This window comes from Cucurbita pepo, chromosome LG20, assembly GCF_002806865.2.
Source record: "Cucurbita pepo subsp. pepo cultivar mu-cu-16 chromosome LG20, ASM280686v2, whole genome shotgun sequence".
Taxonomy (NCBI): domain Eukaryota; kingdom Viridiplantae; phylum Streptophyta; class Magnoliopsida; order Cucurbitales; family Cucurbitaceae; genus Cucurbita; species Cucurbita pepo.
Genome location: NC_036657.1, coordinates 7,498,591 through 7,519,715, shown reverse-complemented (window position 1 = coordinate 7,519,715; position 21,125 = coordinate 7,498,591). Strand labels below are relative to the sequence as shown.

The following is a 21,125-nucleotide window of genomic DNA, read 5'->3' as shown; positions in this document are numbered from 1 at the left end:
TTTTTTTTTTTTTTTTTTTTTTTTTTTTTTTTTTTTTGTCAAAATAATTAAATTTCCCACGTGATTATGGCATTTTTTTTTGGTTCAATTTAAAAATAACTTGATAAATTTTTAATTTTTATAAATTTAATTTTTTTTATCCCGTGAACAAATCTTGTATTTTTTCGAAATTTAAGCAAATTTGATCAGCTGATTAAGATCGAAGTGTCGGTTCGAAGCTTTTGAGTTTCGGTCTTCCAAATTTACGAGCTTTTTGTGGAGAGAAATGGGCACGAAACCCTTAAAAACCCGACGAAAAAAGGTGAAATTTTTGTCAAAACTTTGACTTTGATGGGAAAAGCTTTTATGATAATGGTGGAAAAAGGAAGAACAAAATGGGAGGCATATGTTGGGCTATAAAAAGCTAGAGCCTTGTGGCGTTGTAGAGCATGCAGTTGAGATACTCATAGATATACATAAGAAGAGATATGTTGATTGGAAGCATCGTGGGAGCTATCTCTGAGCTGAGGCATGGAGGGAAGAAGATCCATGGAACTGTGGTTTTGATGCGAAGCAATGTTTTGGATTTCAATGATTTTGGTTCATCTCTTCTCGATAATCTTCACGAGATTTTAGGGGGCGGTGTTTCTCTTCGCCTCGTTAGTGCTGATCATGGCGATCCTTGTGAGTTTTTCGAGCTTTCCTTTTTTAACTTTTTGATCGATGATATGATGTTTTTACGTATCTGTTGAATTATGTTGAGCTTGTTGAAATTACTTGAACTTCTGAGTTCTTGAGTTTTTTTAGTCGTGTTGATCGATGATATGATGTTTTTAGTATTCGTTGAACTTTTGAGTTTTTTTTCAAATTTTTTTAAACGTTTTGATTGATGATTTGATGTTTTTACATACCCGTTGAATTATGTTCAGCTTGTCGAAAAATTATTTTATTTTTCTGGGCCTCTTTAGTTCCGTCTTTTTTTACGTTTTTCTTCTTTTTGTTTTTAAGTTTTATTCTACTAGAGTTCGAAATTGGCTAAATTACGATATTACCCTTCACCTTCTGCAAATATTTCAAACTAGACCTACTTCTTGAGCTAAAATATGTGAATATTGGACGAAAATCGGGACTTGAAACGGTGTGGCAGGGACCTAAAACAGTGTAGTGTGACATTATTTCAGGTCCAAATCTCCGTTTGACGTTCCGTTTCTATTTTAAGAGTAGTTTTTGAAACATTTACAAAAAGTCAAAAATAAAATTACACACTTTTGAGAGACAAAATATCCTTAAAGAACAAACAAAATCCCTTTTGAGACAAAAAAACCTAGAAGATATTTTAAGGTTGTTTTTAAGGATTAAGATTTGACATACATCACCAATATGAACATAGCTTAGCAATACGTGACATATACTTTAATTTCTAAGTCAAAAGTTCAATCACTACCGATACCGAGTAATATTATTAGGTTATTGACTCGGGTTTTCTTTTTTCTCGAACAAAACAGCTAAAAATTTTCAAGGGAAAGTTGGAGAGGAAGCTTACTTGGAGAATTGGATTGCCAATACAATAATCCCAATATTTGCAGGAGAAACAGCCTTCAGTGTTACATTTGATTGGGATGAAGAACTTGGAGTTCCAGGAGCTTTCTTTATCAGAAATGAACATTTTAGTGAATTCTTTCTCAAATCCGTCACGCTCGAGGACGTTCCCGGCCATGGACGACTCCATTTCGACTGCAATTCTTGGGTTTATCCCGCTAAAAATTATAAAACCGATCGTATTTTTTTCGCCAACCAGGTAAAAATTCACCATCGAATCCTTAATGGTAACGACGTTTGTAATGGGTCGATTTCTTATAGCGCTACAATTCATTATTTTAGGTCGAGTAAGATGTTAAACGTTAAAGTCTCGTAAATTTGACACGTTATGTAATTTAAAATTATATATTTTAATTCTAATTTATGAATAAAAAAGGAAGAAAAAAAGGGATGATTTTGTACATCAATTTGTGTAGTAATTTATTTTTAGTCAACTATTGATGATTAAATATTATAAAATGGTTTAAGCAACTAGTTTGGATGACAATGACACTTAAATTTTTTAAAATAGTTTGACCGACTGTATTTATAATATTTTAATCAGTTGAGTTAGGTTCAGATTGATAATAATTATGATCGGTAAAACTAATATGTTTTCAATACAGGCATACCTTCCTAATGAAACACCGGAGCCACTTCGTAAATATAGGGCAGATGAATTATCGAACCTTAGAGGAAATGGAAAAGGAGAGCGGAAGGAATGGGATAGAATCTACGACTATGATGTCTACAATGATATTGGTGACCCAGATAGCAATTTGGACCTGGGTCGTCCGGTTCTCGGAGGGTCAACTAAATATCCTTACCCTCGTAGAGGGAGAACGGGTAGACCACCTTCTAAGAAAGGTAAATTCTGTACTAACTAGATGAGTTAGATTCGGGTTGGTATCGTTCATATAAGGTTTAACATTTGTGTTGAGATTCTTACAGATCCCAAAAGTGAAAGTAGATTACCGGACTCGAGTAAACCTACGGATGTATATGTTCCGAGAGATGAAAGATTTGGTCATTTGAAGATGTCGGATTTTCTTGCTTATGGCTTAAAATCTATTTCTCGATCGATAAAACCTAAACTGGAGGATCTATTTGACACGACGCCCGGGGAATTTGACGACTTTAATGATGTGTTTGCCCTGTTTGAAAAGGGGTTGCCAGTCCCAAGATCTTTGCTTGAGGGTATCACTGAGAACATTCCAGCTCCATTGCTCAAAGAAATCTTTAGAACAGATGGTGAACGATTTCTTAGGTTCCCAACTCCTCAGCTAATTCATGGTATGTTCTTCTTCTACTATGTTTTTTTCGTGGTTGTTTGCTGTCGTTTTAAGGTAGAAACTAGATTTGTTTCTTGTTCTCCACTTCAATGTTTTTTTTTTTTTTTTTTTTTNCGAGTTTAGAGATGTTCGGGATGAGGACAGAGAAGACGCTCATCCTCATACTTCAATCTCCATCATTGCAAAATTCTACATTGATTTTCGTAGGGATCCCGGCGAGGATTCCTCGAGAGGAGTTTCCCCCCTTCTTTATTAAAAAAAAGTTTCATTTGTTTTTGTGAAAATATGACGGGTAGGTCTTGTAGTCAAACTCCCTTCTGCCTTTGCACTCAAGGGCCAATTTTCGCTTGGATCGAGGAAACCCTTGCACGCCTCTGTTACCCTTTGGGAGGCCTACGCCCCATAGAAATTGTCTGCATGAGAATGTCCCTTGGCCCGTAAGTCCTAACACAATGTTAGAATTCTAGCTCTTCTAGAGTGATCTCACTGATGGCTCAGGCCTCTCCGAGAGGAAGTCTTCTTTGCCCTCCACCTAAGCTGCGCAGGAAAGGCCCAAAGCCAATTCTAGGGAACAGTGAAGCTTCATAGGGTCTTTCTGTCCAAGGCAGGTAGTTCGCATCTTCACAGACATATCTATTTCGCCGATTCTCTCTTCGAGACAGTGCCCAGATCGTTACGCCTTTCGTGTGGGTCGAAACTTACCTGACAAAGAATTTCGCTACTTTAGGACCATTATAGTTACAACCACCGTTCACGGGATACTCCAAAAAAAAAAAAAAAAAAAAAAAAAAAAAAAAAAAAAAAAAAAAAAAAAAAAAAAAAAAAAANTTTTTAGTTAAATGAACATCTCTAATAACCAACGGATTTTTATTGCTTACTTACTAATAAAAAATTATTATAATTATCCATGCGTAACAATAATTTTTTTTCTTTTTAATGACGTGAAATAGAGGATAAATCTGCATGGAGAACGGACGAAGAATTTGCGAGAGAAATGTTGGCCGGAGTCAACCCCGTAGTCATTAGCCGTCTTCAAGTAATATTTCTTTTTTATAATAATAATAGTAATAATTTATTTACAATCATTAAAGTTATAACATATTTTAATTACAGGAATTTCCACCTCCAAGCAATCTAGACCGTACAATTTATGGTGATCAAACAAGCAAAATAACCGAAGAACACATCAAAGGTGGCTTAGATGGACTAAGAGTGGACGAGGTAATCCAAGAATTTAGAGCTTATTTTAGTATTGGATTAAGCTTTTGTTTAACAATTTGGTTTGAATAGGCAGTGGAGAAGAAGAAGCTATACATTTTGAACCACCATGACCCATTGATTCCATATCTTAGAAGAATCAATGGAACTTCCACCAAGACTTACGCTACAAGAACACTTCTGTTCTTGAAAAATGATGGGACTTTGAAGCCATTGGCTATTGAATTGAGCTTGCCGCACCCTCAAGGAGACCAATTTGGTGCCATTAGTAGGGTTGTGGTACCTGCTGTGGAGGGAGTTGAGGGCTCCATTTGGCTGCTGGCTAAGGCTTATGTTGCTGTTAATGATACTGGCTTCCATCAACTCATTAGTCATTGGTAAAGCTTTCTTATATCATGATTTAACTCAATGTTATGCATTTAGGTTGAAAAAAAAGTAGTAGGGTTTTTAATGAAGAAGATCGTTTTGGGGGGCTAAGTTTTTCCCGAGTGCCTCGTTATGGGAAAAACTAAGAAGTTGTATCATCTCACATCGATTGTAGAGGGGGAACGAAGTATTCCTTAGGGTGTGGAAATCTCTCATTAGCAGACCCGTTTTAAAATCTTGAGGGGAAGCCCTGAAGCGGAAAGTCCAAAAAGAACAATATTGGCTAGCGGTGGTTTGAGTTGTTACATATGGTATCAGAGTCTGCCACTTGGCGGTGTGCTAGCGAGGATGCTAGTCCACAAGGGGGTGGATTGTGAGATCCCACCTTGGTTGGAGATGAAACGAAACATTTTTTAGCCTGAGAGAGACGTTTTTAAAACTTTAAGGGGAAGCCTGAGAGAGAAAGTCTAAAGATGACAATATTTGTTAGCGGTGGAATTGAGTTGTTACAAATGGTCAGAGGCAGTCATCGGCCAGTGTGCCAGCAAGGATGCTGGCCCCCAAGGTGGGTGGATTATGAGATCCCACGTCGGTTGGAGAAGGGAAACAAAACATTCTTTATGAGGGTGAACGGGGACGCTGGCCCCCAAGGGGAATGAATTATGAGATCCTGCATTGGTTGGAGAAGGGAAACGAAGCATTCCTTATAAGGGTGAACGAGGACGCTAGTCCTCAAGGGGATGGAGATTGTGAGATCCCACATCGGTTGAAGAGGAGGAACGAAACATTCCTTCTAAGGGTGTGGAAACTTCTCTCTAGCAGACGCATTTAAAAACCTTGAGGGGAAGCTCATAAAGAAAAAGTACAATATCTGCTAGCGGTGGACTTGGACTATTGCATAATCCATTCGAGTTTATGTAATTTTACAATTGAGACTATTTTGAAAAGCTTGATTTTAAAAAAATTTCGTTCTTAAAGTTCGAGTTGAGTAGCATTTTAGTTCCCGAGTTATCCAACTCGATAGATTTCATTTCAAACTTAAATTTGCTTACNCTTGGCGGTGTGCTAGCGAGGATGCTAGTCCACAAGGGGGTGGATTGTGAGATCCCACCTTGGTTGGAGATGAAACGAAACATTTTTTAGCCTGAGAGAGACGTTTTTAAAACTTTAAGGGGAAGCCTGAGAGAGAAAGTCTAAAGATGACAATATTTGTTAGCGGTGGAATTGAGTTGTTACAAATGGTCAGAGGCAGTCATCGGCCAGTGTGCCAGCAAGGATGCTGGCCCCCAAGGTGGGTGGATTATGAGATCCCACGTCGGTTGGAGAAGGGAAACAAAACATTCTTTATGAGGGTGAACGGGGACGCTGGCCCCCAAGGGGAATGAATTATGAGATCCTGCATTGGTTGGAGAAGGGAAACGAAGCATTCCTTATAAGGGTGAACGAGGACGCTAGTCCTCAAGGGGATGGAGATTGTGAGATCCCACATCGGTTGAAGAGGAGGAACGAAACATTCCTTCTAAGGGTGTGGAAACTTCTCTCTAGCAGACGCATTTAAAAACCTTGAGGGGAAGCTCATAAAGAAAAAGTACAATATCTGCTAGCGGTGGACTTGGACTATTGCATAATCCATTCGAGTTTATGTAATTTTACAATTGAGACTATTTTGAAAAGCTTGATTTTAAAAAAATTTCGTTCTTAAAGTTCGAGTTGAGTAGCATTTTAGTTCCCGAGTTATCCAACTCGATAGATTTCATTTCAAACTTAAATTTGCTTACTTCGATCACTCATAGGCTGAATACTCATGCAACAATCGAGCCATTTGTGATCGCGACAAACAGACAATTAAGCGTTATTCATCCAATCCATAAGTTGCTCGTTCCTCACTTCCGGGACACCATGAACATCAACGCTCTTGCTAGACAATCCCTCATTAATGCTGATGGTATCATCGAGACAACTCATTATCCCGCTAAGTACTCCATGGAGATGTCTTCCTTTGTTTACAAGAGTTGGGTCTTCCCCGACCAAGCTCTCCCTGTCGATCTAATCAAGAGGTATTCATTTCAAAACATTTCATTTAATTTTGTCGTTCGTTCGTTCATTCGTTAACATTCAAATCTTACGTTCGTTAAGAGGAGTTGCAATGGAGGATCCAAGCGCCCCACATGGACTTCGGCTCCTCATAGAGGATTATCCATATGCCGTCGACGGTCTCGAGATTTGGTCAGCCATCAAAACATGGGTAACAGATTACTGCTCGTTCTACTACAAGAACGACGAAACACTCCGTAACGACACCGAGCTCCAATCATGGTGGAAGGAGCTTCGAGAGAGAGGGCACGGCGATAAGAAAGACGAACCATGGTGGCCAAAGATGCAATCCATTCAAGACCTAATAGAAAGTTGTACAATCATCATATGGATCTCTTCAGCTCTTCATGCAGCAGTTAACTTCGGACAATACCCTTACGGGGGTTTCTCTCCGAACCGACCATCGACGAGTCGTCGACTGCTACCGGAAGAGGGCACACGTGAATACAAAGAGCTGGAGTCGAACCCCGAGAAGGCGTTGTTGAGAACGATAACTTCACAGTTGCAGGCTCTTGTGGGAGTGTCAGTTATAGAGATATTGTCAAGGCATTCTTCTGATGAGGTGTATTTGGGACAGAGAAGTAACCCTGAATGGACTTTGGACAAGGAGGCTTTGGAGGCTTTTGAGAGGTTTGGGGAGAGGTTAGGGGAAATTGAAGGGAGGATTGGTGGGAGAAATAAGGATCCAGAGCTGAAGAACCGAGTAGGGCCTGTGGAGATGCCTTATACTCTGCTGTTTCCTACTAGCTCCGAAGGGCTCACTGGGAGAGGGATTCCTAATAGCATTTCCATTTGAATGGAAGCTTGCTTTGATTTCAGCTCATGGAGTGACTAATAAGCAATGCAAGTGATGCCATTTATGCATGTTTTATTTTTGGTTTCTGTTGTGTGAATTCTCTAGGGCTTTATTTTTCTTGTGGATTTGGTGTATATATAGGAAGACATGAAATCTGGACTAGAATCGTTCATTTCTTGGTATATTTGCACGCACATGGATACATAAAGCTCCTTCAGTTTTCCTCTGCCAATTTGTATCCCTCAGTTAATCAAAAGCAAGATGGAAGATTCCAAATTAGTTACTCATCTTCATATTCCCTTTGACAGAGGCAGAGCCTGATGTTTTCTTGCTTTAGGGATAGCCAAAATTTTACATCTCTTATATATATATATATATATATACACACACACACACATATGCCAACCCCACAGCCCAAACTTTGGAGATTTCAAGGGTTTTTCTTATGAAGCTCATTTGAAATCAGTCTAATGGGCAAATTGCACCCTTCCTCCTCCCTTTCTGGCTGTGCCATGCTTCTTGAAACCAACGAGTCGGTTGGGGTCACTAAGCTCGGAAGGGGGTGGATTGTGAGGTCCCACCTCGGTNTGGTTGTACATTTTGGATTACTGATAAAATTGCTTTTTTTTCTTTTGTGTGTATTTGTATTGATGAACTTTGTGGAATAAAGAAGTTTGAATGGTTTGGGATTTGAAGCTCTAAACTTACGAAGAAGAGTATATATAACCGATACAGTTGAGCTGTGTTCGTATTGATAAGTTTGCAACTGTTATCGTTGAATTATACCTACGTTGACAAAGTTTGCAAGAGTTAAATCCACAAAAGATGGTCTCGTTAACAATGCTTTTAATTTTCTTACGGTCATTTAAAGTATAATGGAAGTGTTTGAATCGATCAATAGTTGCAAAACTCTCTTCTATAATAAGGGTGGAGTAAGTCTCTTTCCATAACAAATATAGCTCTAAAACAAGATACCAAGGAATCATTTTCATCACAATTTCTAAAATTTCAAATTTCAAATGGTATTTGAGCTATACACTAGGCAACGTGTCAGCGAGGACTTTGGCTCCAAAGGGAGTGACTGTGAGATCCTACATTAGTTGGAGAGGAAAAGAAAGCATCCCTTGTAAGGGTGTAGAATCCTCTCCCTAATAAACGTATTTTAAAATTGTGATAGTAACAAGCCAAAACATATAATATCTACTAGAAGTGACGTCGGACGGTTACAAAGAAGAAATCTTCCTCCAATCAGAATTTCCCAATTCCAAAATCCTGTTTGAGGTGGGCCCCCAAAATTCCACACTTACAAATTTTGAAATGACAGGTCTAATACTACAAATATGTACACTAAGCAATTAAGTACTGATGCTCATGGTAAGCCAGTGGATCAATGATTAAAAGGGAACCCATAAATAAACCACAAAGATGAACGTTCATAACCTTTCTAATCCACAAACATAAAAGCTAATTACAAACAAAATTATTTCTTCATACAGCTAGGAGTGGACATTATCAATATCATAGTCTGCAGAATAGCCAAAGTGGCATTCGAAAGAAAAAGAAACCAGACCTGCTTGATCAACATTAAGAACATGCACTCAAACAGACCGCCTACATCCGTTCACCAAGCGATCAAGTTTAGTCAGAATTTCCTATGGAACATCAAAAAAAGGCAGGAAAATTTATACCACATTCATGATCATATTCATCAATGAACTCAAGCATCATGCTGCTGTCCTCAATTCTGGAGAATAAATTTGCTATGGAACACCAAAAAAGGCAGAACAAATTATACCATTTTCATGATCATGTTCATGTTCATCAATGAACTCAAGCATCATGTTGCTGTCTTCAATTCTGGAGAAATATCAGTAGTGGCATAAACAGGATGAAGGACGTGTCCTTCCTTTGGTATAATATGCACCCACTTCCGTCCGCTAAGCTTGTGCTTTTCGAACTTCACACAGCCTTCTTTCAAAGCAAACAGAGTGTGATCCTTCCCTATTCCAACATAATCCCCAGGATGAAAACGAGTGCCCCGTTGACGAACAATAATGTTACCAGGAATAACTCTCTGTATCCAATCCACAAGGATTAACTCTCCATGACAATGTTCATAACAAACAATTTCAAATTCAATCAAATTTCTTTACACCAAGATCCAATCCACTCACCTCACCACCAAATTTCTTCACCCCAAGATTCTTAGGTTTCGAGTCTCGTCCATTTTTAGTCGATCCAGCGGTCTTCTTCGTAGCCCAACGTCTGAATAATAAGCTTAATCCACCCGCAGATCCATCTGAATCTCAATTGAACAAACATTTTAATCATCATATATACAGACGGAGTAACATTTCAAGCAGAACTTGATCTAGATGAACAATCCTTACCAATAAAACTACTATATACAGGAACATTGGTAACCAGATCCTTGACATTCAGTCGCTTGCAAAAGGTAGTCGCGATATTGAGCATGATTGAGAAACGATCGGAGAGTGACGGATGGCGACGGCGATGATCGGAACGGAGACGGAGAAGAGAAGGAGATCGAACAATGGTGGGGCAGGTGTTGAAGGAAAAATTTTAGGGTTGGGATTTTCTTTTCGTTTTAAATTGGGCTGATGGGCCTTTTATTAAAATTTATTTTTGTATTCTAATGGGCTCTTGGGCTTTTTTCTTCCAAAATTAGCTTGTCTGATGGGCTTTTTATGCTTAGCCCATTATTATATAAACATTTTGAAAAAAAGCTATGGAAACACCGTCCGAGATATTGAGCTCACCGCTAGTAAATATTATTCTCGAGCTTTTCCTTTCAGGCTTCTCCTCAAAGTTTTAAAATGCATCCACTATAGAAACTGTCTAGCCCTACTTTAACTAGTGTCTCGCACTGTTCGGTGACTGGCTTCGATACCATTTATAATAGTCCAAACCCACTGGTAGCCGATATTATTGGTGACTGGCTTCAATACCATTTATAACAGTCCAAACCCACTGGTAGCAGATATTATCCGTTTTAGCCCGTTACATATCGTTGTCATCCTCACAGTTATAAAACGCGTCTGTTAGAGAAAAGTTTTCACACTCTTATAAGGAATGTTTCATTCCCCTCTCCAACTAATGTGGAATCTTACATGTGACGAGACGAGTATTAAAGTATGGTTTACGATTAAATTTACCCTAACCTATTAACTTACAATGTTATATAATTTCTTCGTAAAAAATATATCCCTTAGCCACCTAGCTTAGCCTATATGTGTGAGTTCTCTGACTTGTTACGCTAATATCCTCAAAGCTAGAGAATAAACTCGGGTTTATCTTAGGTTAAACTTTTTCATAATTAATTTTACTTTATTCTGGGTTGAATTCTTTTATTAAATTTCAATTACATGTTTTAGTCCCTCAACTTTCTAATTTTATTTTTATTTGATTCTTGAACTTTAAAGAATTTTAATTTGTTTTTAAAAGTTCTAAAACTTTTATTCAAACCTACGACCAATCGGTTAACAGTTAGCCGCTCTACCACTGAGCTACTGAGGAACAACAGTAAATTAGGTTTCAGAGAATTCAATTCCTGTTCTCAACCCATAACCAATATGAGCTCGAGGTTTCCTTCGTAACTCCCAAAACTTCTTCGTAGTAGCTCCATTTCATGCCTCATTTCATTCTCATTCTCAACTAGTTTTGAGATGAATAACTCGTGTATCTAATATGATATTAGAGCTCATGAAGTCCAAACGTGTATTCCGTGAAAAAAAATATATATGTACTCAAGAATGGTAAACCCAAAGAAAACATACTAAGGATTCCACATCGAAAAGATGAAGAGACTATGAGTTATTCCACTCATTGCCAATTCATTTTGAAACGAAATATAGTATTCACCTAATATTAGTTTGTGAGATCACCATTGATTGGAGAGGGGAACAAAACATTCTTTCTAACATTGTAGAAACATCTCCCCTACAAACGTATTTTAAAAACTATGAAGTTGATGATGATACGTAATGGGCTAAAACGGACAATATCTCCTAGTGGTGGGTTTGGGCTGTTACAGACGGAATCAAAGCCAGACATGAGAAGGTGTGCCAGCAAGGATGTTAGGCCCCAAAAGAGGTGGATTGTGAGATCTCACATCATTTAGAGAGGAGAACAAAATATTTCTTATAAGAATGAGGAAACATTTCCCTAACAGACGTACTTGAAAAACCGTGAAACTGACGACAATATGTAACGAGCCAAAGCATATAGTATCCACTAATAGTGGGCTTAGGCTGTTACCGTCACAGTTAAAAGATACCTAAAAAATATTCATGATTTAGATATCGTAACGTAAATTCTAGAATATCTCTAACATGATTCGGAATCACATTTGCTATCATATTCATAAGCATCTAATTCAACAGCCTATCATATCAATTACAACATTGATATGTCCAAAACATGACCCAAGTTCAACCTTCTGGATTGTCATATATTCTCTCTAAGTAATGAAATATACAGAATTTGATCAAAAGCAAGGCAAAAAATGTGTATGAATCTAAAAGCTTGCATTGAAATCATAATCAAATAGATAAAATATTGATGAAACATAAGATCCCAGCCCTTCATGTTCTATCCCTTCCTAATATTAACCTCACATGATTGCATGTGGGACGCCCAAATACCCACTTTTCAGAGACTCACATGATAAATAATCTAATAAATTTCAATCAAAATAATAATAATAATCAAACCCAACGGAGAAAGAAGAGAATAGAACAGAACAGAGAGATGTGTTTTGAGTTTTAACCGTAAAATCACAACACACCATGTGATCATTGCTTTGACCCATCAACTACTTTTCTTTGACCATTCAATCAAAGTCTAGTTAATGTCTCTCCTAATCCTCATATTCTTCAAACCCACTCAATCCATCGAGATCACGATAGGACGGTTTTATAATAATCACTCAACCTATCATTCATAATTACAATACGACGGTTTTATAATAATCACTCTCAACCTATCATCAATGATCAAAATATGACGGTCTCATAATAATCACTCAAGATCACAATATGACGGCCTCATAATAATCGGTTTGAATTTCATAACATGAACTATTGATTACAAATTTAACCTATTGAGATCACGATATAACAGCCTCATAATAATCACTCAACCTATCATCAATGATCACGATATGACAGCCTCCTAATAATCACTCAACCTATCGTCAATTATCACGATATGACGGTCTCATAATAATCACTCAATCTATTGTCAATGATCATGATATGACAGCCTCATAATAATCGATCTTAATTTTATAACATGAACTATTGATTATAAATTTGAAGTATTTCTAACAGCACTCAACGATAAGACGTTAACAACAACGTGTCCGACTCATCAAATAATTTATCAACCAAAACCCTATCTAACAGCACTCAACGATAAAATGTCAACAACAATGTGTCTAACTCACCAAATAATTTCTCAATCAAAACCCTAAGTGATAGCACTCAACGATAAAATGTCAACAACAATGTGTCTCACTCACCAAATAATTTCTCAACCAAAACCCTATCTAATAGCACTCAACGATAAAACGTTAACAACCATGTGTCCGACTAACCAAATAGTTTCTCAACCAAAACTCTATCTAACTACACTCAACGATAAAACGCTAACAGCAACGTGTTCGACCCATCAAATAATATCTCAACCAAAACCTGTTTATCTAAATTTCTTTAAAAATGGAGTTTCTTAAAGAATTCCTTGCCATTTTTGGGATGTTTGGACTTCAAAGTGAAGTTCAAACACAATGAAAGGCACAGCCATTAGAGAAGCTAAAAAGAAAGAACTTTGTTGGATAGGAGGGAAAATGGTGCAAGTAACAAAAGGACAGAGGGAAAGAAAAGGTTGAGTTATAGATCCCTTCTCTTCTAATAGGAACAAAAATGGGCAAATAATTGCATGTTTCCCCCTTCTGAATGAAAAAAGTGGCAAATTAAAGCCCTTATTCTGCAGATACCAACAATTTAAAAGGGGAAAAAGAAAAAGAATTTTGAAACAAAGCATTTGATCTATTTGTAGAATTTGAGGTGGGACTATGAGACACATACCTTCCACGTCATAAACAGCTAGCAAGCTGTCTCCTTTCCATTATTTCCTTCCACTTCCCCAGATTGAATGGATGCCTCTGTTTGTCTCTCTCTCTAACACATAGACAAGAGAAGATCATAGATATATATATAAAATAGAGCAGCAGCAGCATTCAGCACAGTACACAAAGAAGTGAGCCCAATGCAAAGAAAACGATAGATCTTCACAGTGGAAAAGGCTTGAACTCACTAAATTTTACAGAGAGATGGAACGAGCATCATTTTTAACACTTGCCCATGTCTGCAATATCAAATATTATCCCCTAAATGGGCACAAACTCCGCCACCCATCTTAATTTTTTCGATTAAACCGGCTTTTAGTTGTAACAACCCAAACCCACCGTTAGCAAATATTGTTCGCTTTGGTTCGTTACGTATCGTCTTCAGCCTTACGATTTTTAAAACGTGTCTATTAGGGAGAAATTTCCACATCTTTATAACGAATGGTTTGTTCCTCTCTCCAACCAATGTGGGATCTCACAATCCACTCCATTGGGGTCAACGTCCTTGCTGACATACCGCCCGGTATCTGACTCTGATACCATTTGTAACAGCTCAAGTCCACTATTAGCAGATACCTGCTTTAGGCTTTCCCTTCCACCCTTAAAGTTTTAAAACGTGTCTGTTAGAGAGAGATTTCCACACTCTTATAAGGAATGTTTCGCGTCCCTTCTCAACCAAGGTGGGATCGGTTGTTCTTTAAACCAATATCAAGGGTGAAAACCTATCAGCTACATCATAATGGCCTCACTGGATAACTTCTCGCCTACAAAACTCACTAATAAAAAGGCCACAATGTCTTAATTGGGAGTAGAAGATGATCAGTGAACAGTCTCTACCACCCACAAGCATCATGAAACCTCAATCATATGTTATTTAATTATACCGTATAATGCCCCGCTAGAATCCCACTCTTCTGCATCTCTTTCTCGCATTTCAACACAACTATCACTCTCACAGGCATTTTCACAAACACCTTGCCCGCAGCCTCATCTGACCTCACATTAAATGGACGAGAAATGGAATCCATCAAAGAAGGAAGGTTCAGGAAGTAGTTACCACCATTCTTCATCGTTCATAAGGAGTGGCTCGACCTCCAAATCGCCATTGTTGCGATGTTCTTCACAGAAAAGCTTCCCAGCTTCCAATTCCAAGAGCCCCCACGATCTCCCACGAAGTTACTCGCAGAAGAACTCTTCTTCCATAGGACGAAAGTACAGCAGCTTAGCCAAGGAACAGAAGGCCCGATTCTACATCATGAGACGCTGCGTTGCAATGCTCGTCTGTTGGCACAAACATGGCGATTCATAAGCAAAACAAAAACCCGCTTCAGAGATTTGATTTCTTCCCCTCCTTCACCCGACTCAGATCTTGAGATCCTTCGAGAAATTGATGTAAATTTTTCCGCAACCCCATCGAGAAGAAGGTATGAACTCTGTTCTCATCGATTAAACTAGATTCAAATTGTAATTACATTAATGAGTTGATGAACTAAATGCAATCCGCTTAGATAACATCAATCGATCCCCTCCTGAATTTCTTACGAGATTTCCTTTTCTTAATCCATAATTACAGTGTTCTAAACCCTTTTTCAATTAGAAGAATTAGATTGATTGGAACTTTCCACTAAGGATTCATACATGTATTTCTTCGAGAGAAAATTTTTAAAATATATTTGGTATTTAAATTCTTTGTTTCAAGAAATAATATTTTAGTTTTCAGTTTTAATAATAATTTAAATTTATTTGTACTATTATTTAACTTAATTAAAAGATTTAAAAATTTTAATTTATTAATTAAAAAAAATTAATTTGTTATAAACATTTAAAATGTGCAAATATGACAAAATAATTGAAATTGGAATTTTATTTTTCGTTAATTTTCAAAAGTATGAATTATATATCAAATTAAATATATTAATTATAAATCATATGAAGTACATATATTAGATATATCTTAGTATACCAATATTCATATTCGGTATAGCATCGGTATATCAACGTCATAAACAACTATATCAATGTTATTGATTCCTTCAATAATATAACAAACCAAGTATATTAATTATGAAACTCGAGTAAAAGAGTAGTACATGAATAAACCAAGACCATATCTGAGAGCTATCATGAGTATAGGATGACTAAGAAAGGCTTAAAAAGTAAATGAAAGTTACTATCTATACAAACAAAGTGCACTTCTTTCTCAGTGGCTCAATAATATGGATGTGATGTTCCACATTGGTTGGGGAGGAGAACAAACCACCGTGTATAAGGGTGGTGTGGAAATCTTCCCCTAACAGACGCGTTTTAAAACTTTGAGGGGGAAGCCCGAAAGGGAGAGCCCAAAGAGGATAATATTTGCTAGCGGTGGATTTCGGTCGTTACAAATGGTATTAGAGTCAGACACCGGACGATGTGCCAACCTTCTCGCTGTTTCCCGAAGGGGGTAGATACGAGGCGGTATGCCAGTAAGGACGTTGGGATATGGGGGGTAGCCCAAAGAGGACAATATTTGCTAGCGGTGGATCTGGGTCGTTACAAATGATATCAGAGCTAGACATCGGACGATGTGCCAACCTTCTCGCTGTTTCTCGAAAGGGGTAGATACGAGGCGATGTGCCAGTAAGGACACTGGGATATGGGGGCGGTCCCACATCGATTGGAGGAAGGAAAGAGTGCTAGCGAAAACGCTGGACTCTGAAGGAGGGTGGATTGTGATGTCCAGCTGAGAGGATAACAAACCACCTTTATAAAGGGTGTGGAAACCTTCCCGTAGCAGAGGCATTTTAAAGTCATGGGAGAAGCCCAAAGAAGACAATATCTGGTGACGCATTTTAAAGTCTTGGGAGAAACCCAAAGATGACAATATCTGGTGACGCATTTTAAAGTCTTGGGAGAAACCCAAAGATGACAATATCTGTTAGCGGTGGATCTGGATCGTTACAAGATACTTCATAACTAAGCGTGTTTTGCTCGGAGCAATTGTATGTCGAGCAGCCTTCTGATAATTTTTCTACGATGCAGAGAATGCAAGAGAATGTTGAAGCCATCAAGTATCGAATATAGATTTCAAATACAGGGTATGGATCGTTACATTAATAGTATATCAACTTTATTAGAAATGGATGAATATAAGATCCAAAGTTGATAATTAGGGTAATAAAACACATATTAAGTTGGCAATTAAGCCATTACAATTGATGTCTCCAAAGCAATCTTTCCAGAAAGCCTTCTGTTCTTCATCTTCTCATCCACTTCCCACAGCTCTGGCAATGCTTCTCTTATATTATGAATGCTTTCCAGTGCATAATCCACTCCATTTCCTCTGTTTGATGATCCAACCTGCAAAACCCATTTCTTTGATTCTTAAATTTCTGTTTGGATTCCGAGAAAATTCTCCAATTTTCTCACTTTCCATGATTCTGCTCGAGAAAATGAGTATGAACTCACCAGCACTGTGTGGAGGCCAATGGATTTCCCTGTCTTTATGTTGCGGATGCTATCATCGAAGAAGAGCTGCAAAACCCATCATTTAAATCTCTGGTTTTACATTCAGAAAATGAGGTGAAAGGGAAGTTTCTTACTGTTCTTTTGGGGTCAATGTTGGCTATTTTGAGTGCTGATTCAAATGCATTTGGGGACGGTTTGCAGAGAATCGGTGTGGCGGGGAGCGGCGGAGGAGTGTCGTTGTCGATGTCGATGTCCCCGGTCGAGCTTTTTGAATCGGATTCAGAGCCATCATTAGAGGAGTTGAGAGTCTCAAAGCATATGATCCTATCAAAACAACCCTCCAAACCAAGCCTATTTAGAACTTTAGCAACATGAACATCGTCTGCGTTCGAGAAGATCTGTTTCATAGCCAAAACAACTTGTTAGGAATTACAGATCTCCACGATAGTATGATATTGTCCACTTTGAGCATAAGCTCTCGTGGCTTTGTTTTGGGCTTCTCCATAATCATTCCCTAAATTAGTCAATGTGGGACTCCTTCCCAACAATCCTCTCCTCGAACAAAGTACACCATAGAGCCTCTAGTGAGGTCTATGTAGCCCTTGAATAGTCTCCCCTTAATCGAGGCTCGACTCCTTTCTCTGGAGCCCTCGAACAAAGTACACCCTTTGTTTGACATAGGAGTCACTTTTGACTACACTTTCGAGACTCACCTCCCCTAAGGTCTATGTAGCCCTTGAATAGCCTCCCCTTAATCGAGGCTCAACTCCTTGCTCTGGAGGCCTCAAACAAAGTACACCCTTTGTTCGACACAAGAGTCACTTGTGACTACACTTTCGAGACTCACCTCCCCTGAGGTCTTTGTAGCCCTCGAATAACCTCCCCTTAATCGAGGCTCGACTCCTTTCTTTGGAGCCCTCGAACAAAGTACACTACACCCTTTGTTCGACTCATGAGTCACTTTTGACTACACCTTCGAGACTCACCTCCCATGAGGTCTATTTAGCCCTCGAATAGCCTCCACTTAATCGAGACTCGACTCCTTCTCTAGAGTCTCGAACAAAGTACACCCTTTGTTCGATACATGAGTCACTTTTGACTACACCTTCGAGCTTCACAACTTCTTTGTTCGACATTTAAGGATTCTATTGACATGGCTAAATTAAGGGCATACCTCTGATACCATATTATGAATCACGACCCTCACTTTGAGTTGGGTTTTCCCAAAAAGCCTAATAACATGTTAAACTCGCTCGCTACGTATATATAAATTTGAAATTCGATCGACTCGGAAAGAAAGTTCTTACGACTTTGCGAATCGGCAAACTAAGCAAGAGAGCTCTAAGAACAGGATCGCGCTTGAGGTTATGATGTGGTAATCTTCCATGAACAAAGCTGCAAAAGAAGAATCAAAGAATCAATAACAATTTGATCCAAAAGGAGAAGAAGAAGTGAGACAAAAAGAGGATATGAGTACCTGTGATAGTGATCATTGTCAAACTCATAGCCAATAGCCTAAAAAACAACACAAAAAGTTTGAAACTTTGAAACAAATATCAACTGGGTTTGTGTAAATATGCATAAATTCGTTCAAAGATTGCACCTTAAGGCCAGCCATGGATGTCCCATAATTCCTGTACAGAAACTGGTTCATCTCAGCAACTCCATCTTTCTCTATCCCAAGCTGTTGAACCATGTACTCTGTCAAAAACAACGAAGAACGTGAGAAGGTTGAGGATTGTTGGAAGGGAGTCTCACGTTGGCTAATTAAGGTGTTGATCATAGGTTTATAAGTAAGGAATACATCTTCATTGGTACGAGCCATTTTAGGGAAACCAAAAGCAAAGCCACGAGAGCTTATGCTCATACTATTGTGGAGAGTTGTGATTCCTAACATGGTATTAGAGTCAATCCTCAAGTGACTCAAGTGTCGAACAAATGATGTACTAGGGCTCTAGAGAAGGAGTTGAGTCTCGATTAAGGGGAGGCTGTTCAAGGGCTCCATAGGTCTCATGGGAGGCTCTATGGTATACTTTGTTCGAACGGAGGATAAGTAAGGAATACATCTCCATTGGTATGACGCCTTTTAGGAAAGCCGAAAGCAAACCCATGAAACCTTATGCTCAAAGTGAACAATATCATACCATTCTAGAGCCGTGATTTCTAACATGGTATCAGAACCATACCTTTAACTTAGCCATATCAATAGAATCATCAAATGTTGATATAGAATCATCAAATGTCAAATAAAAAAGTTGAGCCTCGAAGGTGTAGTTGAACAAAGGGTGTACCATGTTCGAGGACTCCAGAGAAGGAGTCGAGCCTTGATTAAGGGGAGGCTATTCAAGGGCTCCATAGGTCTCGGGAGAGGCTCTATGGTGCACTTTGTTCAAGGGGGAGAGGCGGATAATACATACCTTCAATGTTTTTGGTGCATTGTTTTGACAAACCAGAAGTAAGAGGGTAAAGGACAAAGAAAGAGAGAAAGGGACCAAAAATTGCCTCAAAAAGGGTTCAAAACCACCAAAAAGGGCCTGAAAAAGGGTTCAAAACCACCAAAAAGGGCCTGAAAAAGGGTTCAAAACCACCAAAAATGGGTGCAAAATGGATAGATGAATGAAGGAAGAGAGGAAATGGGTGAGTATAAATAGGGGAATTTGGTAGCAGAAATTGAGAGGAAAAGTCATTGGAAGACAATTCCATTGCTTAGAATGATACAAATTCTAGAAAATGGGCCCAATTCCCACCCACCCTTTGATTGTATATAGCCTAATAAACATCACCATCTTTCTTTTTGACTCAGCAAATCAACATCACCCTTATTCACACCACACCGTCTTTTTCATTTATTCGGTCTCTAAACTTTTAAAATAGTTTTTGAAAAAGCATCGCTACGGGAGATCCCAACGAGGAAGCTGGGTCCTAAAAGGGGTAGATTGTAATGGTGTGGAAACCTCTTCCTGACATACGCGTTTTAAAAATCTTGAGAGGAAGTCTACAAATAACAATATCTGCTAGCAATGGTTTAGGCTATTACACGCTCTATACCCATAATTTAAATCGAAATTTAGAGTCTTGATTAAGTACCCGATGGTCCCAGTATTCATTTACATCCCGAGCAACATAATCATGGATTCTTTTAGCATGTTTTGTCCTCAGTCATATATTTTTTAGAAAAAGTTCATCCAAGTTTGCTTTAAACCAAACACACTTAATTTTGGACCGGAAAACAAGGTGCACATTCAATATGCTTAGCTTGAAGCAATTTTACGTTGGTTATCCCTAGAAATGACAAAATATGCTAAAAGAACTCGTGTTAGTTTGTGGGGATAGTCTTCAATATTAGAAGCATTTCAAGACAAATAGGTAATTCTCGGGATCTTTAGGTAGCGAATTTAGATTCTAACTTCTGGGTATGAAACGTTACATTATATAAGAACGATTTTTAAGTCATACGAGATTAGAGACCGAAACACGAACATTTTAAGGCCTTGGATGCCCTTTCACCATCAATCAATAAATACAAAATATTATATCATAGGAAAGATCATACTATATTATCTTTATCATGAAAGTGAAATATGGGATTTTTTTAATACCCAAAACCTAACTTACAATAGACAAACATCCTTCAAGACAAAAAGATTTGATCCAAGTGTTCAAGTTTAGTGAATATCCTTCTTACACTTGTCATTATATGGGACTTTTGTTTTTTTTTCGAAAAATATATAATAAATTTTTTTATTTCTTCTATTTCAACCACTATTTCGAACGTAGAAGGAAATGCATCGTGTTGAGACTGAACTTAGGGATGATCAACCTACAGAGTGTAAAAATAACAGATTAAACTGATGCAGTAAGTAAACTTACAATTCGAACGCTTACAGATTGTTTGATACTTGAACAACGTTCTCTATGACCCTGTTTACGTAGAGTTTATCAGACATGTCAGGCATGTAGTGACGTCTCTGCTCATTATTGATAATTTTATATATTTATATAATATTAATGAAATAAAATAATTTTAATTGGGTATGTGAAAAATAATAAATTAATGAGATTTAAAGGAAGGCCTAGTCATATTAATTAAAATAATAGAGGAGCTGGTACAATTATTGAAATTACGTGGCAGAATGTTATTGGATGTTATCTTCTTAATTTTCATATTCTAGAACTAAGCGTAATTTCTTTTACTTAACTTTTTCTT

The 21,125-nt window shown here is 38.0% G+C and overlaps 4 protein-coding genes across 6 annotated transcripts; 2 read left to right on the top strand and 2 right to left on the bottom strand.

The window, feature by feature from the left end:
* The first annotated feature begins 426 nt into the window (after positions 1–426).
* On the top strand, positions 427–7,392 carry LOC111782626 (probable linoleate 9S-lipoxygenase 5). The gene is made up of 9 exons (XM_023663409.1): positions 427–663; positions 1,485–1,777; positions 2,184–2,424; positions 2,509–2,850; positions 3,800–3,885; positions 3,963–4,070; positions 4,140–4,444; positions 6,227–6,490; positions 6,570–7,392. The coding sequence occupies exons 1-9, from the start codon at positions 468–470 to the stop codon at positions 7,321–7,323; spliced, it is 2,589 nt and encodes an 862-aa protein (XP_023519177.1). The 5' UTR covers positions 427–467; the 3' UTR covers positions 7,324–7,392.
* A 1,318-nt stretch (positions 7,393–8,710) lies between these two features.
* On the bottom strand, positions 8,711–9,922 carry LOC111783717 (50S ribosomal protein L27-like). 2 transcript variants are annotated; one of them, XM_023664636.1, is made up of 4 exons: positions 9,714–9,920; positions 9,498–9,622; positions 9,119–9,397; positions 8,711–8,975 (listed from the first exon to the last, which is right to left on the bottom strand). In XM_023664636.1, the coding sequence occupies exons 1-3, from the start codon at positions 9,796–9,798 to the stop codon at positions 9,161–9,163; spliced, it is 447 nt and encodes a 148-aa protein (XP_023520404.1). In that variant the 5' UTR covers positions 9,799–9,920; the 3' UTR covers positions 8,711–8,975; positions 9,119–9,160. The 2 variants fall into 2 exon arrangements, with proteins under 2 accessions (XP_023520404.1, XP_023520403.1); XM_023664635.1 differs by having other exon boundaries at positions 8,711–9,397; positions 9,714–9,922.
* A 4,251-nt stretch (positions 9,923–14,173) lies between these two features.
* On the top strand, positions 14,174–14,793 carry LOC111782636. Its single transcript, XM_023663419.1, has one exon. The coding sequence runs from the start codon at positions 14,478–14,480 to the stop codon at positions 14,778–14,780; it is 303 nt and encodes a 100-aa protein (XP_023519187.1). The 5' UTR covers positions 14,174–14,477; the 3' UTR covers positions 14,781–14,793.
* Positions 14,794–16,508: 1,715 nt separating this feature from the next.
* On the bottom strand, positions 16,509–19,382 carry LOC111782635. Of its 2 annotated transcripts, XM_023663418.1 has the most exons (7): positions 19,336–19,382; positions 18,522–18,619; positions 18,396–18,433; positions 18,226–18,313; positions 17,053–17,316; positions 16,919–16,984; positions 16,509–16,810 (listed from the first exon to the last, which is right to left on the bottom strand). In XM_023663418.1, exons 2-7 carry the CDS (start codon positions 18,612–18,614, stop codon positions 16,652–16,654), a joined length of 708 nt encoding a protein of 235 aa, XP_023519186.1. In that variant the 5' UTR covers positions 18,615–18,619; positions 19,336–19,382; the 3' UTR covers positions 16,509–16,651. The 2 variants fall into 2 exon arrangements, with proteins under 2 accessions (XP_023519186.1, XP_023519185.1); XM_023663417.1 differs by lacking the exon at positions 19,336–19,382 and having other exon boundaries at positions 18,522–18,713.
* Between the last annotated feature and the right edge of the window lie 1,743 nt (positions 19,383–21,125).

Bases quoted from the DNA above. Each gene is read 5' to 3' on its own strand.
- LOC111783717 (XM_023664635.1), bottom strand. From the start codon at position 9,798: ATGCTCAATATCGCGACTACCTTTTGCAAGCGACTGAATGTCAAGGAT. The intron at 9,623-9,713 runs GTAAGGATTGTT...ATTGAGATTCAG, and splicing joins TGTATATAGTAGTTTTATTG to ATGGATCTGCGGGTGGATTA. The intron at 9,398-9,497 runs GTGAGTGGATTG...GATTGGATACAG, and splicing joins TGAAGAAATTTGGTGGTGAG to AGAGTTATTCCTGGTAACAT.
- LOC111782635 (XM_023663417.1), bottom strand. From the start codon at position 18,701: ATGATCAACACCTTAATTAGCCAACGTGAGACTCCCTTCCAACAATCC. The intron at 18,434-18,521 runs GTGCAATCTTTG...GTTGTTTTTTAG, and splicing joins CATCCATGGCTGGCCTTAAG to GCTATTGGCTATGAGTTTGA. The intron at 16,985-17,052 runs GTAAGAAACTTC...TGGGTTTTGCAG, and splicing joins ACATTGACCCCAAAAGAACA to CTCTTCTTCGATGATAGCAT.
- LOC111782636 (XM_023663419.1), top strand. From the start codon at position 14,478: ATGGACGAGAAATGGAATCCATCAAAGAAGGAAGGTTCAGGAAGTAGT.
- LOC111782626 (XM_023663409.1), top strand. From the start codon at position 468: ATGTTGATTGGAAGCATCGTGGGAGCTATCTCTGAGCTGAGGCATGGA. The intron at 3,886-3,962 runs GTAATATTTCTT...TTTTAATTACAG, and splicing joins TAGTCATTAGCCGTCTTCAA to GAATTTCCACCTCCAAGCAA. The intron at 6,491-6,569 runs GTATTCATTTCA...ACGTTCGTTAAG, and splicing joins CCTGTCGATCTAATCAAGAG to AGGAGTTGCAATGGAGGATC.